At 42.6% G+C, this 16,736-nt stretch overlaps 2 protein-coding genes across 6 annotated transcripts in view; one reads left to right on the top strand and one right to left on the bottom strand.

Annotated features, from left to right (window-relative positions):
• abtb2b (ankyrin repeat and BTB (POZ) domain containing 2b) overlaps positions 1 to 13,367 on the top strand; it is a 40,056-nt gene extending 26,689 nt beyond the window's left edge. Inside the window, exons 3-18 of one of the 3 annotated variants that reach the window (XM_029522625.1) lie at positions 1,360 to 1,570; positions 6,641 to 6,793; positions 7,245 to 7,410; positions 7,562 to 7,651; positions 7,849 to 7,950; positions 8,237 to 8,333; positions 9,192 to 9,327; positions 9,847 to 9,943; positions 10,016 to 10,124; positions 10,223 to 10,401; positions 10,485 to 10,590; positions 10,922 to 11,024; positions 11,110 to 11,197; positions 11,315 to 11,383; positions 11,919 to 12,032; positions 12,206 to 13,367. In XM_029522625.1, the coding sequence (XP_029378485.1) occupies positions 1,360 to 1,570; positions 6,641 to 6,793; positions 7,245 to 7,410; positions 7,562 to 7,651; positions 7,849 to 7,950; positions 8,237 to 8,333; positions 9,192 to 9,327; positions 9,847 to 9,943; positions 10,016 to 10,124; positions 10,223 to 10,401; positions 10,485 to 10,590; positions 10,922 to 11,024; positions 11,110 to 11,197; positions 11,315 to 11,383; positions 11,919 to 12,032; positions 12,206 to 12,436 (2,051 nt within the window). In that variant the 3' untranslated portion in view covers positions 12,437 to 13,367. Of the gene's footprint in view, positions 1 to 1,359; positions 1,571 to 6,640; positions 6,794 to 7,244; positions 7,411 to 7,561; positions 7,652 to 7,848; positions 7,951 to 8,236; positions 8,334 to 9,191; positions 9,328 to 9,846; positions 10,125 to 10,222; positions 10,402 to 10,484; positions 10,591 to 10,921; positions 11,025 to 11,109; positions 11,198 to 11,314; positions 11,384 to 11,918; positions 12,033 to 12,205 lie in introns of all 3 variants that reach the window. The other 2 variants (XM_029522624.1, XM_029522626.1) reach the window with 2 other exon arrangements.
• Positions 13,368 to 15,295: 1,928 nt separating this feature from the next.
• The window catches only part of brsk2a (BR serine/threonine kinase 2a), a 143,064-nt gene continuing 141,623 nt past the window's right edge, over positions 15,296 to 16,736 (bottom strand). For 2 of the 3 annotated variants that reach the window (XM_029522601.1, XM_029522602.1), the window contains one exon: positions 15,296 to 16,579. In XM_029522601.1, the coding sequence (XP_029378461.1) occupies positions 16,407 to 16,579 (173 nt within the window). In that variant the 3' untranslated portion in view covers positions 15,296 to 16,406. The remainder of the gene's footprint in view (positions 16,580 to 16,736) is intronic. The other variant, XM_029522604.1, reaches the window with a different exon arrangement.

Below are 16,736 nucleotides of genomic sequence, written 5' to 3'. Positions count from 1 at the left end.
CCTTCTTGATCTCTATATTGGACTTGGCCAGGAGCAGGAATACACAGTATGCAAAAACGTGACAGATAATGGATGGCAGGATTGTGCACATGCCCGCTGAATGTTGAAATTTGATGAAATGTAGTGTGACTAATAGGCTATGAAAGTTGTCTTAAGACACAGTTGAATCTTTCATTTTCAGCTCTGTGGTGGTCTTCCCAAACTGTGGGAAACTGTGTGTGAGACCAGCCACTTCACTAAAGGGAATGTTTTACTAACAACAACAAAAAAAGAGCTTTGTGCCTAAACTGGTAAAGCCAATGAGAAATATAGGGTCGCATAAAGTCCAGCAGAGGACTGTGTAGACGTGTATGTAGAAATGGCTCACTGTACAGCCGCCCTCCTCTAATTATCTTATTCCTTAACAGATTTTTGTATTTTGCAACTTTGACCTTAGCGACTTATTTATGACAGTTCATATTAAAAAAGCTTTATATCATAGTTTATTTATTTATCTGAGCTTCCAAAGGGGCTTTAATAATAAGCTGTAATCTAGTATTTCATATCCTTCTGACCCCTGTAGCTCAGTTTAGCCTCAGGGCACAGTATGGGCTCCAGAGCCAGGCAGAGGCTCTCCATCTTTGGGCAGAAATTCCTAGGAGACCTCCTGGAGGGACTGCTGGAGGTGGTTAACACAAAAGAGGCCCTTCAGTTTAAGTGGGGTCTGTTTGCAGCCGCCTACATGCAGTAATCTGGTTAGATATTAACCCAGGGAGAATTTGGCTAAATGAACATTACATGAACCCAAGTTCAACCTGGCCTCCCCCTCTGCGGTGCCGCTTTGCCCCCACTCCACATCCCTGTCCCTCTGATGAAATGATATTTTGTCTATCTGTTCTGACCCTGAATTTTGACTTCTTTACAAGACTCAAGCACAACTCGCAAGTTTGTTTTTATCATGTGAGACCCACTTCCCACCTTTCCAGAGAAAGTTCACAGAGCAGCATTGATAAAGAAACACTTGAACGGTTCATTAGACGCCGTAATCCACAGTTTGTTATCCCATTAACTCCTTCAGTGATTAAAGATAAATGGCTATGTAGACTGGCCGTCTGGATGTGCTTACTGATAATAACACTGCTGCCAGAGACAGAGAGGGGGAGGAAAGAGCGAAGCACAGGTCTGTTAAAGTGGTCTGTGAAAAGAGGACATCCGGTTGGTTGACAGCCCAGAGAATATATCCTGAGATCCTGTGTGCTAGTTTTATTTTCTCACTGTGCCATTTGGCATTTGTGCAGGGCCAAAGAACCCCTTCACCACCTCAAGGAACATCTGGAACTTACTCTATGTAACCCTGATCTCATGTTTTCTTTTTCCCAGGTGACCTGGTGTCCCGTGCAATGCACCACATGCAGCGTTTGAGCTCAGTGCGTCCGGGGCTGAGTCCAGCTCGCCACGCCCGTCCCCAGCAGCCTGTGTCCTGGTCGCCTGACGCTCTCCACACCCTTTACTACTTCCTGCGCTGCCCACAAATGGAGTCCATGGAGAATCCCAACTTAGATCCCCCACGCATGGCACTTAGCAAGGAGAGGTGGGAGTAATGCATGACTGGACAAGAGCTTTTTAGAGGCAGTATAAAGTGTAAAGAAAAAAAAAAAAAAAAGCAGTAATGTAATTATCTTAGTAGAGCATTCATCCATTTTCGTTTTGGAGCCGCCCTGATAAAGCCCCTTTTGTATTCTAATCTTGCTTTTCTTCTCCTATATTACATGTTGAGTTTTGTTTCCTGATTGCATCTGTAACTAGAAAGGATTGTTTTGGGGTCATAAGGTTGACAGGGAATCAATTTCACCTCTTGAACTCCTACTACTGCAAAACCCAAATATTCAAACATCCAACCTCAGAAATCAGAAACCAAGGTCAAGTCAAGCTTTTTTCCCAGAACACCTATCTTTCTCAGCCATTCTCACCTGCTCTGTCCATTGAAGGGTTAATTTTGTATTGGTAAATTAAAGGTAGCCGATAGCTTCAAGGTGCTAACTTTAGATATCTGATAGAAGGGCGACTTGCACCTTATCTCTTTCCCAGTTGCAGGGGGTTCTGCAGCCAGTCCGTCACAGGGCTAACATACATGGACAGACGACGACTCACACAGACAATTTAGTCATCAATTAAACTAAACATAATGTCTTTGGAGGAAACCCATACAAGCACAGGGAGAACATGCACTCTGCACAAAAAGGCCCCAGACTGGGAACCGAACCCACAACCATTCTTGCAGGGCAGCAGCGCTAACTACTATTCTGCAGTACCACTTGCACCTTTAGTGGGCGTTAATTAGGCTCAAGGCTGGTTTTTTAAGGATGTTGAGAGGTGCTAATGGTCCGTAGTTCTGTTCGGGGATCCTCAGATCATTCCTGAGCTAACTTTTTTTTTAAACGATTAAGGTAATTCTTTTCTTCTTTTTCATTTCTAAGACAAGTGCGTAATAGATTGTCTAAGAGTGAACACACTGATATATTGTTCTTATAGCAGTATACCTAATTTTCTTAACTTTTTTGTGACTAACCTGTGGCTGAAGAATTTGTTTGAGTGAGTTTAAAAATGATTTTACAGTTTTGTAAGTAAGCAGTTTAGGTGCAGGTTAGGGCTAGGCTTATGACTGTTAGCTTAAGGTTAACCATTTGGGTGAGGATTTGTTTTTACTGATTCAGAACCTTACCACAGCAAACTGATGCCAAATAGATAACTCTACTACTGCACTGTGTGTAAGAGCGCTGAAAGCTTTGTCATTTTTCTTAATCTTACTTAAAAAAAAAAAAAAAAAAACACACATGCATGCACGAAAAACAAACTGGCTCATGTTTAATAATGAACAGATGACGTTTCAGTGAGCAAAGGTGGGCTGCTCATTAGCATCAAAGAGAACAGAACTGCAAATACACACCCCTCCATTTCCTCTCCTGGCTGTTTCTCAGATGTCCTCAGATGTTTTTGATGCTGGGTGCATATGTGTCCAGGATGAATTGATTTAGCATCCTGTTATAACGTATACTTTGGGACATCTGCAACATTTTGGTTTTATCTCTGGAGATCTGGTTGGCCTTTTCTTTCTGTTTGCATCGCAACAGCCCACTCTATATTCAGGACCAACTCAGGTGGTAGAGGAGTGCAGCGTAAACCTGGTAGTGATTACATTTTGAGTGCCTGGTAATGATACAGGCTTTTCTCCTTCCATGGGGCCTCTCCATCTATTTGGTTAACTCCCTATTGAAAGCGTTATAAAAATCTTTGGTGGAAATTCAAAACCCACAAGTCTGTGTGGGCTACATCATCAAACATTATGGGGAGTCTGGTGTGAGTGTTATTACAGAATCCTTGAAACTATGAGAGACGCCCTTTTTGTTATGATCCTCTAAGGCTGGTACTTAGCTGTGAGTGATCTTGGATTACATTATTATGCTACACAGAGAAGACAGCCACCAATGTCTGAGCATTGCTTGTTTTTGTATCCATATGCCACAGTGTAGAAAAATACTCTCATTAGCACCAAGTGTTATTAACCAATCTGTTTTGTTTTTTTTTTTTTAATCAGTAGTCTCTCCACAAAAAAGGCACACCGCCAAACACTCCTAAACAGATTGTTTCTTCCCTCTGTATATGCAAGGCAGCACTAATGGATGGATGTGTAACGCCGATAAGAGGCAGCTACTCTGGCTGGTTTTTAACCACAGATGCATCCGATATGGTTACATCCTTCCCTGTATGGAGTCTTTATGAGAGTAATCTGACTCTAGATCAGTGGTTAAGTTTGACCCCTGTAGCCCATAACATGTGCTGCTTAAAGACTTATAGTCAATCACACCTGTTTCAGGACCTGGACAAACCAAGCAAATTGGGTCAGTGTGGCATATGTGATGCTGCCTGCTGGGGATGAATACCTTTGCTTTTCATGTCGGACAGGTTAGAGTTCAAACACACCTGACCACAATTTTAGCTAACAGTAGTTTTATGACCAGCAAGGTGGTGGGAAGGGGGCCGTGGAGTTTCTGTGTCTATATCCTGCTGTTCCTGGTGTGCAACCTCAGCACGTTGGGTCAGAAGGCCAGCCAGAAGTGCTATCTTATTTCAGTGATAACAAGCCTCTCAGCTTTGATGTTTCACTTACTGCAGTTAGTGTTTCAGGCTGAGGGGCATAACCCCAACGCTGGGGTCAGAGATACAGGGGGAAAGGTTTGTGGAAAGAAGGAAAACTGAACTGTGGAATAGAGGCCGGAGTCGTCTGTAGTTGTGGGTTACTGGCAAAGGTATGCATGGTCTTGCCTCAGTTGACTTGTGTTGATACACTTTTTTGCATATAGACACACCCACACCGACTACTCGAGGCCAATAAAGGAAAACCTTGACTAACCTTTTCTTAAACATACTGTGTATTCATTTACTTACTGAAAAAACAAGCCGTGAAATTTTGATTGATAGCGCGACGCACAGAAAATCTGATCAATCCATGAGCTTTAAGTGTTAAAAGCTGGACACGGTTGATTGAAGCTTTGGTTCCAGATTAGTGTTTAGAGCTGTGTGCATGCCTGGAGGCGAGCATGCAGTAAAGTAGCTAGGTGGATGCCTCGTGGCATTCAGGAAGACAGATACATATTGTAGATGTGCTCAAATGCACACACGAGCGAACAGACGCACATGGGGAACCAATTTGTGTTGAGTACAGGCCATTAACTCACAAACCCACTTCTCCTCCTCCAAACATGGCTGTCTTATCAGTCAACACCCACAGCACTATCCACAAATTGCCAATAGCTACCTCCCAACCCCCTTCTGCCCACTTATTCCCAATGTCCCTCCCGAGATCAGCTTGCTTTAACCATTTCTTCTATCTCCTCGTACCCCTCCTCCAACGGTTCTACCCGTTGTCTGTTTGTGATTAACATAATTCCAACTATTTTCAAAGCCTTAATAATAACGCAACGCAAGGCACAAAGAGTTTGGATTTACGTGGCTGCAGTAATATAATAACTGCATGTTAAATTAAGCAAAGTATTAAATTGTGCTAGACCTCCAGAGAAAATGGTGGAGATCCACTTTACGTTACACATTATTTACGATGCAGTGATGAATGAGACAGCGCTGCTGCAGGGAGGGAGCAGTTCTATAGGAAACCACAGGTAGCTACTTAATGTAAACACAGGGAGGAGAATAAACGGCAGTGCAGTGGTCCCAGCGCTCATTAATGGTGTCTACAGTACATATAAAGTGCTCTGTACAGGCCAGCAAGATGGTATAGTGCTCATTCCTCCCCTCTGTATTCGTGGCATGCATCTCCACAGAACAAAGGTGAAGCCCCCCGATAAGAGTATCTTCACAGCAGGAAAAGACAGCTTTAGTAACTCCAGATAACACAGACAGCGTGCAAACAATCATTAACACATTCTGACTAAGGCTTCATGAGATCAAAAGCACACAACAGTAACACAATAATGTGTCATTATTTAAGGGCTCATTGTATGCACATGTGGCGAGAGAAAGGAACAGACAGACAAGATGGGATTAATAGCAGATAACCGGCTGGATGTGGCACTGCAGATGGCCGTGTCATCAGTGGTTTCTGAATGGATTGAGAAGAATAGGTGTGAGAGGAGGACGACGGTGAAGAAAGAAGGAAAGGCATAGCAATCAGATAATCCAGGCGACTCTCAGAGTGCCACGTTCACAAATACCAGAGCAGAGCTAATGTTCTGCTCTCTTTTATTCCTCTGCTTGTGTTTACCTCTCTGCTTCTCCACAGTTAATGACATTTTCTCTGGTTCCATCAGGCTCCGGTCCATTGTGTCTGTCATTTCTATTTTTAGCCCTTTATCTGTTTTTTATTTCTTGTTGTTTTTTTTTTTTGGTTTTTCCTTCAGTTGATTCTCTTTTTCCAATTTAGATTTCAGTCTTTCATAACACCAGGGTGCTGCACCTTTTTTCAGCTGCCTTTTACTGCTCTAGCTGGTTTAAAAATAGGTGGATTATTCAGAAAGCTGCTGCAACATTCTGTTTATCAAACCGCAGCGCACATTAAGTCACAGTTCTGTCTCCGTCTCTAGTCATAGCTCACAGGCGAAGAAAGCTGCTGTTTGACGAAACAGCCTGCCACCCACAATTGAACAATCATCAGTCATACACGAATGCATCTGTCGTCGTACTGCGTGCGCTTGCACGTATGTAAGTCTTTAAAGGGAAACATCAACTGTATATGGTGTGTGAAAGCTGTCAGGTTTGTGTGATTGGTAGAGGTGAGGTGCTCTGTGCAGTGTTACTGTAAATGTGTGGGTGTGTTTTAAAGGTGACTCACTTCACACTGGCCAGTGTTTGGAGGAAGTACTGCCAGACATGCATAAGTCATCTGGTTGAGGACAGTTTATGAGTTTCCCCTCAACATAACTAAGCTGTGAGTGTTAAAGGAATCTTCAGCTCTGCACTTAGACTTATTTGGACCAATACAACATAATTTATGCGAAACCCCCGCTTCACCAGAGAAGTGGCTCTGTGTTGTACACGTATTTAACTTGAGTACTGATACCTGTTACATTGTCAGAAATAAAATACAGGTTTTTATTTTATCTGACACATAGATAGAAGTTAAATAACTGATTGCTGTTCTTCACAGGCCATTCCTGCTGCTGCCACCTCTGATGGAGTGGATGAGAGTCGCCATAGTCCATGCTGAGCATCGTAAGAGTCTATTGGTGGACAGCGATGATGTCAGACAGACTGCCCGCCTTCTCCTTCCTGGACTGGACTGTGAACCAAGACAGCTGAAGTAAATTTAATCACACTCAATGGAAATGTTAAATCTAACATTACCAGGGTCTTCAAAGGTTTTTTTTCTTTCCAGCATCAGGTCAACTTTGTTTGTTTATTAGGTCAATCTGATTAAAGAGACGGAAAATGCAATTGCTGAGACAATGTGTTTCTAAATGTGTTTTCACGCTCACTAACACGTACTTACAAACTGTTCACACTAACACATACTGACAAAAAGTGTTTTGTTAACCTTTTCTGAAAATGCACTGTCATTTTTTAAAAGAAAGCATCAGATGAAACAATATGAGATCCATTAGCCATCAGGAGGTTGAAACAAATAGCTTTGGCTCTCTATCTTCTGCTATAGCTGCCTGAGTATTGAATAGAAGCATGTCTCCTCGTACTCAGAGTCAACAAATTGAAATTGAAGTGGTGGTTCATCATCTTACTCTCTGTGTCTCCATCAGGCCTGAGTGTTGCTTTAGCTCCTTCAAGCGTCTGGACTCCAAAGCTGCCACAGATAAATTCCATCTAGACTTGGGGTTTCGGATGCTTAATTGTGGACGCACAGACCTTATAGGCCAAGCCATCGACCTGCTGGGGCCAGATGGGGTCAACAGCATGGATGACCAGGTACTGAACATTTCTCTCATTGTGTGTGTGTGTGTGTGTGTGCGTGCTGATTGTGATGTTGTAGCAATTTACATGGGGAATTGCATCCAGAAATCACTTTAAAGCCCTTTGTCATAAATTGTCTTCTTCTATTTTTGTGTCCATCCCTCAGGGGATGACTCCTCTGATGTATGCCTGTGCAGCTGGAGATGAAGCCTTAGTCCAGATGTTGATCGATGCCGGGGCCAACCTTGATGTTGCCGTACGTTTGCTTAAATATTTTCAACAGATGGACACGTTTATTCGGGTGCTTCATATTATGTATAGTTTAAGTTTCCCACGGGGAAAATGCCACTTTTAAAGCAGCTAGGTTTATGTAGGCTGCAATGAATGTAATTGTTTGTGTTTTCTAGAGAGTATGTTCATGGTCTGTGACACTGGTTTGTTCTGTGCCGACAGGTTCCCCCATCCTCGCCAAAGCACCCTTCTGTGCATCCTGATAGTCGACACTGGGCAGCCCTAACCTTTGCTGTGCTGCACGGACACATCTCTGTTGTGCAGGTAAGAAACACACACACACATTTATAGGCCACCAGATGTAGCTACTGTAGAAATGCTACTTCTTTGACATCCAGTGGCACTCAAAGTGGCTAGGTCACTGTTCTACTCAAGGCATCATATGTCCACAATAAATGCAGTTTATGTTACAAAGCCCAGAGTGAACTGTGACTGTGATGTTAGTCCTTTGAAAAGTGATTTGACAAATGTGAGGTGAGAGGTCAGGCCATAAATAAGTAACGGGATGTCAAACATTGCTCAGTATAACAGATGTGGTGTGTCTCTGCAGCTCCTTTTGGATGCAGGGGCCAATGTGGAGGGGGCTGCTGTCCGCAACGGACAGGAGAGCACAGCAGACACCCCGTTGCAGCTGGCTTCAGCAGCAGGTGGGCAAACACACATGCATATAAACATAGCCACACACAGTACAACACCAGGCACAGCTGATGTTAGAGAACTCTGGCTGAAAGTAGGTCTGTGTTCTGATTTGATTTATAGGAGCTAAATTACTACTTACAGCTAAATTAAACAGCAGTTAGCCTGTAGGAGGGTAAAGCAAAAGAAAAGATGAATGAATGAGAGCCTCTGTAGTAAATCCAAGCAAAACAAATGATATAGAGTCACACAATTATCAATGACAAATATATTTGTGTTGGTTTTTATAAAAGCCCACTGTGACTAAAAGCATTAAACTATGAATGACACATGTGCTGCAGAAAAGGGGAAAGGGTGAATGAAGGCACAGTGAGTAGCGGACTGCTGCCTGTGGTTGTTTTAGAAGCCGCTCGGCAGCATTCCTCTGTGGGATCGTCTGAAAGCCACACATAGCTCGAGTAAAAGAGACACATGCTGCACATAGCAGCAATGACAGCATGTAAATAGTGCTTAAAATAAATGGGTTTGCTTGTTTGAGAAATCTTGATAAAGCTTCGTTGATCCCTGCGGTGACATGGAGCTGTTGCAGCACCACGTTTCATTAAACAGCACAGCAAACAAGAAAATAGCATCTGAAACAAAATATACACCAGTGATTTAAAAAAAAAAAAAGGTATTAAAGACCTCAAATTTAGCTTAAACAAACAAGAAATTGTTATTGATATTGTTAAATGCTCACTGCCTCTGCTGCCATATTTATTTCTTGAGTCATGAAATAAACCAGAACATGACCATTATGTTCAAATTTCTTTAGGAACTTCAGGGGCTCTCTGTTTTCGAATGCAACTGACCGTTCATTCCCTTCCTAGGTAACTACGAGATGGTGAGTTTGCTGCTTGCAAGAGGTGCTGACCCCTTATCAAAGACCCACGATGGAAACGCCCTCACGTCCTCTCTGTACGAAGACATGAACTGTTTCAGTCATGCTGCTGCACACGGACACAGGTATGTAGCTCTCGCTGGAAACAGAACATTGATCATAAATGCTGACTGGACGCTTTAGGAAAAGTGCAATGGTTTGGCCTCAAGCGCAGCAAAGAACGTAAAAAATAAAACAACGAATGTTTGCTGCTCTATGAGTTTGAATCTGAGCTCAGAGGAGAGACATTCCGTTTATCAAGTGATGGACTTAAAGTTTACGAAACCACCCAACCATGAAAATTGAGTTCTGAGGGTCTCCTGCTGTCAAGTGTACATCTGCTGTGAACACCATTTGGTAGTATAATCCTCCCTCCACCTGTTCACTGTGCGTCTATGTGTTAAAACATCGTAGACTCAACACTTCACATTCCACAGCGAGAGCAACCGATTATGTAATGGGAGGCGAAGGCACAGGGCGAAAGAGAAAAAATTATGTTCTGAAGTTAAGGCATTTGCAGATGTTAATGTGTCCTCTTTGTGTCCTCTTTCCTTCCTTCCATATCTTCTCTCTTCCCTCCTTCTCCCTCACGTTTATCTTGCCAGGAACGTGCTGAGAAAGCTACTGACTCAGCCCCAGCAAGTCAAGGAGGACGTCCTGTCTCTGGAGGAGATCTTAGCTGAGGGGGTGGAGGGGGAGGAGGCAGGGTTCTGCCCTTTCATCTCTCTCTCCCCTCTCCCTACCCCCTCCTCTGGCCCTGGGGCGCTGCCAGAGGTGGGCATACCGAGGCTCTGCAAAGCCAGGATGAAGGCTCTGCAAGAAGCGAGCTACTACAGTGCCGAGCATGGCTACCTTGATGTCACCATGGAGCTACGAGCTATGGGTGAATATCAGATGGCAAGAAGTAGATGGGCTTACATCTCAAACTTGAAAATGGAAAAAAAAAAAAAAAAAAAAAAAAAAATCCTGTTTCTTTATTAGGCGTACCGTGGAAACTACACGTGTGGCTTGAATCTCTGCGCTGTGCCCAGCAGCAGTCCAGGGCAGGCGTCACCCTTTCCCTCCTCAGAGAGTTCGCCACGATCAGAGAGGAGGACTATTGTGAAGAGTTGGTCACCATGGGCCTGCCCCTCATGTTTAATATCTTGCGCACCACCAAGGTACCATCAGGATCAAACCTCTGCTTGTCTCCATCTTTTCTTCTTGCAATATTCTTACCTCCTCCCTGTTCCCTCTCTTCCAGAATGATGCCATTGTACACCAGTTGGCAGCTATTTTTAGTCACTGTTTTGGCCCAGCCCCCCTTCCAGTCGTCCCAGAGATGAAGGCAACTCTTTCAGCACAGTTGGGTAAGGAAACTATGATTCTCGCATGCATATGAACACACATGGCTCAGTGTTTGAGTGTTTCAGAGTGGGGAAAACCTGACGGATTGATGTTGACGTTATTCGATGTTTGGATCGCTACACCTAATTATTTTCAGTTTACTGACTGAACTGCTGATTGATTTGTTGATACATTTTATATTTATCAACAAATCAATCAGCAGTTTGTAGATTCATTTAATCTACAAGTTTGTTCAGTTGATTATCTGCTTGAAAATCAAATGAAATTCTAAGTAGTTCAGTCCGATAAAAAGCGAATGGCGGTCTAATGAGATGCTGAACTGTTTTTCTGCAGACCCTCACTTCCTGAACAACCAGGAGATGTCAGATGTAACGTTTCTGGTGGAGGGAAAACCGTTCTACGGCCACAAGGTGCTACTAATCACTGCTTCTGACAGGTAAGTGCAAAAAGTGAGCCACTTAGACATGCTGGTTTTAAAAATAAAATGTAGGGCTCTGATGACAATACTTGTTTTACTTTAGATTTAAATCTCTGCTGGCATCTTCTGGGCCAGATGGAAGCCCCAACAAGGAGGTTGAGATTAGTGACGTGAAATACAACATTTTCCAGGTAAAAAATACGCTACATGCTATTTCCTAAAGATAGCTTCTAATTTAGGTTGGTTTTGTTCCTGTTTTTATATGAATTGTAAGATGAATCACAACGTGTACTGACACCTGTCTGCAGATGATGATGTCATACCTGTACTGTGGAGGAACAGAGTCCCTGAAAACGAATGTGCCCGATTTGTTGGAGGTGAGAAAGTTGATATCATCTTGTTTTGACAGTTAGCTGTGAAGCAGCGATCTCCTGACCACGTTGACCTTCCACATGCTTCTTTGAAGATGTTTTAACTTGCTAGATTTACAGCTGTGGCATGTTGATACTGTGCATCTGTAAAGTGCCAAGTTGATAAACATTTTAATTCGTGACCACAAACTGAAACTGGAATTGTAAACAAAGTTCAACATACCAGAAAAAATGATGACGGATTTCTGTTACATAAAATTACATGTAAAGCTGCATGCATACACAACTATGTCAATGAAACATTTAAAGGAAGTAAAATTCAATGACAATGTTGATTAGCTTTTAAATTATTTATTATTTGACAATCTTTTTCTGCTTTAACAGAGATGGCGAGGAAAAATCGTTAAATTTTAAAAAGCAAAATATGAAAAGTCCACACTATTAATGAAGAAAATGAAGAATTCATTTTGTCAGTGTGCCACTTAATATCATTTGACAAAATAGCTACGGTATCAACGTGCATCTGTTCTTTCTCCTGCAGTTGTTGTCAGCAGCCAGTTTGTTCCACCTGGGGGCGCTGCAAAGACACTGCGAACTCATCTGCTCTCATCACATCAACCTGGACAATGCAGTCAGCATCTACAAGACAGCCAAGGTAACACACATTGAATCTTACACACCCACACACACACCCAAGCTGTCTTATTTCAGCATCTTAACTGAGAGGACATGAGTCGACGTGATGTTACAACGTAAATGAGCTTCATTCATTTTATGCACTCTTCGTCTACATTTTGTAACTATTATATTCCCCTCTCTTTCTTCCAGGCTCATGGGTCACTGGAGCTGACCTCGTTTTGTGAGGGATACTTCTTACAGCAGATGCCCGCCCTCCTGGAGAGGGATGGCTTCAGGAGCCTGCTGTTGGGGCCTGCTTGTGTTCAACAAGGGAGCACCACCTCTACGCTGGTTCATAGCCGTGGAGACTCACCGCTGGAGGAGCTGGAGGCCACCCTGGCCCAACGGCTACGCTCTCTCTACGTCACCTCCCGTGTCTGAGGACAACAGGATGGATGCTGAGAAGAGAGAAGACGGAAACAAGGTGAAGAATGTGGCAGTGTCGGAACAGAAGTGTCAGATGTTTTCTTAGTGACATTAGCTCCTGCCTCTGGTGATAGCACAGTGACACTGGGATAAACCTCAGTGAAAATATTTGGCAGCAGTTCGGCTTTGCTCTGTGGACAGCGTTTGCTGCCAAACACTCCAGCTTGACATTTATTGCAGCGCACAGCATGTTTATAAAGAAGAAAACTGGACAGTGTGATGCTTTTCTCCGAGGCTCAGGAAGCTTAACAGAGAAGCAACAGTTGGATGCAACAGGTGGTAACTCTGAATCATGGAACACTGCTGCCCCCAAATGGACAAAACTGGCCCAAACCAGTGATAGAGGCTGAAGGTTGGGATCAGTGGCGCCCTCCTGGTTCTGACTGAAGCTGTGTGTTAATAGACTGAAGCATCTATCAAAGAATCAAGTGAGGCAGCCATGCTGGACTTTTGGCTTTGTTCCATTCAAACTAATAATGCAGAGTGGGAGGAGGGAGGTAGACCGAGAACCTCCAGCATTGTAAACTCTGGATTAGTAAATGTACTTTTTATGTAACTTTTTCTTTTCTTCTAAGTACAACAGGACAAAACACAACACTTACTGAAGAGTGGGATAGAAATTTTCTATTTAATGAGAAAAAAAGATGTGAGAGTATTTAATGGGGTGTTCCCTTTTTATTTTGTTTGTTATCCAAGCAAATTATTAATATTATTGTTTTAAAAGAAAAAAAGTTGCTTTTGTGTAGCTGTTGTTCTTCCAGACACACTAACAGTTGATTAAGCTTATGTATGCTGAAGATTCATGCTTCAACACTTCAGCAGCAGAATCCAACCTGGGATTTCTACAACATTTGATCTGTTTCAATGCTGGTAATGCTAATAAACCTGGTTAACAAACCTTGTCTTTTTTTTCTGCTAAAAAACTATTGCAAACCGCTTCATCACTTCCTGGTTGTGAAGTGCTATAAACTCACCTGACACGAAGAAACGCCAGACTTGCAATTGCAAAAACCTACAACAAGGGGGTCATTACATGTGCACTTAGTAGAAAAAGATAAAAAAAAGATAACATCATTACAGGAATTGCTGGGGCAGAGAATGATGCACCACATCTTTCACGCTATTAAGTCATGACAGTTTTATAATTAAGGCCGGCACTTACCCGAACATGTAGAAAAAGGAAAACAAACACGCCATAACTGAATGAGTTTATTATTTTTAGCATTGAATATGCTCACAGTTATGTTATATGGGGATTACATCAGTAAGTTTTTTTTTTTCCTGCTCTGTCAAAAGGCCGCTCTGGACCTCAAAATCATTGGATGTCCTTAGTGCTGCTAGCTTCCCATTGTAGAAAACAGAAAAGAGGGTGAACAACAGGGTATTGCTTTGTGTTTGTAGTACTGATATCCCCTCCCTGTGCCTCTTCTACTTACAGGTAGAGAGAGCTCAGACCTCTCAGCCTTCCAGAGAGAGGTACAGAGTAAAGGAAGCATTATTCAAAAACTTTGTGCACAAGATAGGAGGAGGAAGGAGGAGGAAAAGAAAGTTCAGCAGGAGCAAAGAGATAACAAGAAAAAATAAAAAAAAATAAAACAGAAGGCCAGAAATAAAAGCAGAGAGGGTGAAAAGTGCGGGACAGAAGGGGGGATTTAAAACGTTCAAAGGTCGTCTTGTGGAGAGAGAATTGATGAAGGCTGAGAGAAAGAGTGAGTTTTGGCATGGGACATTAACACTAAAGCCATGCAAAGAAAAGCTCATGTTTGACATGCACACAGCAATACAAGCTAAAAGCATAGAGCAGGAATTCCCAGCATGTTTGAGAAGACAATCAACCCCCAAGGTTTCGTCTGTCTATTTACAAAGAGAAGAAGTCGACTGGGATCTGTGGTGTCCTTCTCCTTAGGCCTGGCCTACACGCACAATAATATGAAACTGACAAATATCAATAGAAGAGCATATTCCCTCTCCAAAAAGAGGCTAAGTCTACATTCTTAAATTACTGGTAAATAATTTTTTTTCAAGAGTTCCCACAAGTTCTCTTTCTGTCTTCAGAGAGGTAAGGGAAAAGAGAAGTTGTGACTTGTCAATGTTCACATAATTCTGTTAAAGTCAGACCAAAACAAAAGAAAAGAAATGCTCTTTTTTTCTTCAAATGTTGCCCCATTTACAAACACACAAGAGGGTAATAAATAACATTCAACTGACCTAACAGCTTTGTTCATATAAATAGCCAAGTAATAATAAATTAGGAATTCAAACAGTGAGATGAACAAACATGAATAAATAAGGGGAAAAAAAATACAAAAATATCCACAATTGCATTTATCATGTCATTTTTTTTGTTTGTTTGTTTCCTCTACTCCTACTGCTGGTAAGTGAGACTAAGAGAGAGGCATGAATGGAGAACCAAAGACAAAGTGCTGCAGATAACAGGGAACAGGAATGTTTGGATCAGTATTAGGTCAATCAAACAAAGATCAGAAGAAGAAGAGAAGATCATGTAACAAAAATACACAGGAGAATTTAAAATGCATGTGGCAGGTGCAGGTTTACCAACCTGTCCCTATGGTATCTAAACATAGTGTCACCACTAGACATTTTTTTTTTTACATAAGAAATGGTATCAGTCTGTACAACAGAATAGATCATTCATTTTAAATACCCACATACCCACCCGCGTCCCTCCCCCCAACCCTATACTATCATATTAATCTCCCCCACTTTCCCCCCTGCCCTGCTATTCTCACACCCAGGTCCTCTCTGAAATCACAATTCCAGTTCGTTTGCAGCAATAGAATTAAGTCTAATAAAGTCAGTCAGTATTTTAAACCCAGTTCTTCACAAAGAAAATACATTAAAAAGCAAACAAATACAATCCAGCAAGCATCCGTGCCGGCTGTTTGAGCCTTCAACAAAACTCCTCCCCCTTCTCTCCTCCTCTCAATCAGTCAGTTTTTCTGCATGTCTTGTTGTTGGTGGTGTTGTTCATGTTAATCCATCCCAGAGTTTTCTGTGCATACTGAACCTGTGCATGTTTGCATGTATATGTGTTTGTGTGTGTATGCGTGTCTGCTGTCTTGTTTGTAAAATGCTTGTTTTCCAATTTATCAGTGCACCTTGAGCTTAAAAAAAAAATAGGACAAGGGTTGGGTGTGTGTGCGCATTCTTGTTTCATTAAGATGCATTTGAAGTTGAGTTGTGCGTATGTGTGTGTGTGTTTGTGTGTTGCAAATATGGAGGGGTATACTAAAAGGTATTTTCAACTACTATTAATGCTGGCAGAGGTGTAGTAGGGCTGCAGAGTGAGATGAAGGTAGAAGTATGCATGAAGGGCCTGTTTCCATGGTAACAACCCCACACCCCCCTCTTTTTTTTTTTTTCTGAGTGCACCTCTAAAAGTAGTCCTCTGTCAACAAATGTCAAATGTCCGTCTCTCTTGGCACGCTCGGGGGGTGTTGGCGGTCGTAGCGGGGGCGGCGGAGGGAGGGCGAACGGAGCAGGGAGCAGGAGGAGGGACTTAGTACGTTTTCTGGATAATTCCTGGTATCAGAAACAAGTCAGGTCATCAAATAGGTTAGCAGCAAGGAAGCACAAAACAGAGCAAGGGGCCACAGGTGGTCAGGCTGGTGGGTGGGGTGAGGTGGTGGGGGGGGTGATTATGGTGAACACTGAAAAGGTGATGAAAAGGAGAATGAAAGAGCACAAGTGTGTTTGTAATGTCGGTGCAGTATGCTGCTTGTAAAATATCACTTTGTCTTTCTCTTGATATATTTCTGTCTATATGAATTCATTTATACAAAAAAAGTCCATAAATGATTATATACATCTACGTATGTACAGATAGAATATTCTCTCTGTGCTGCTGGCTTATAGAGATACTGGGATGGGTTTTTGCACTGGCTCGACTACACAGTGTCTCAGTTTAAGACTCCTCCTGCATCCCCACAGACGCCACCGACAACTTGGCTTTGTCTCGGCCCACAGAAGGGCATTTGGTGTCATTATTTTCTGGCTCGTGCCTCCGGGCTTGCATGGGCGAGGGGCAGTACTTGGAGGGCGTGCCAGAGGGGTAGGGCACCTGTCCGTTCTTCTCGTCTGAAAAAAGTTGTTTAATTACGTCAAAGAAGTTACTCAATGGGCTGCCTAGGTACACAGACAGGAAGAGAAGAGGACAAAAAAAAGGAGGGGAGAGAAGAAAGAGAACAAACAAGCTAATGAACAATGGGGTTCACAGGATAGAGACACGGCTGCA

This window comes from Echeneis naucrates, chromosome 16 (genome assembly GCF_900963305.1).
Source record: "Echeneis naucrates chromosome 16, fEcheNa1.1, whole genome shotgun sequence".
Classification (NCBI taxonomy): domain Eukaryota; kingdom Metazoa; phylum Chordata; class Actinopteri; order Carangiformes; family Echeneidae; genus Echeneis; species Echeneis naucrates.
Note: the sequence above shows the minus strand (reverse complement) of the source record. Positions and strands in the feature narration are given on the sequence as shown.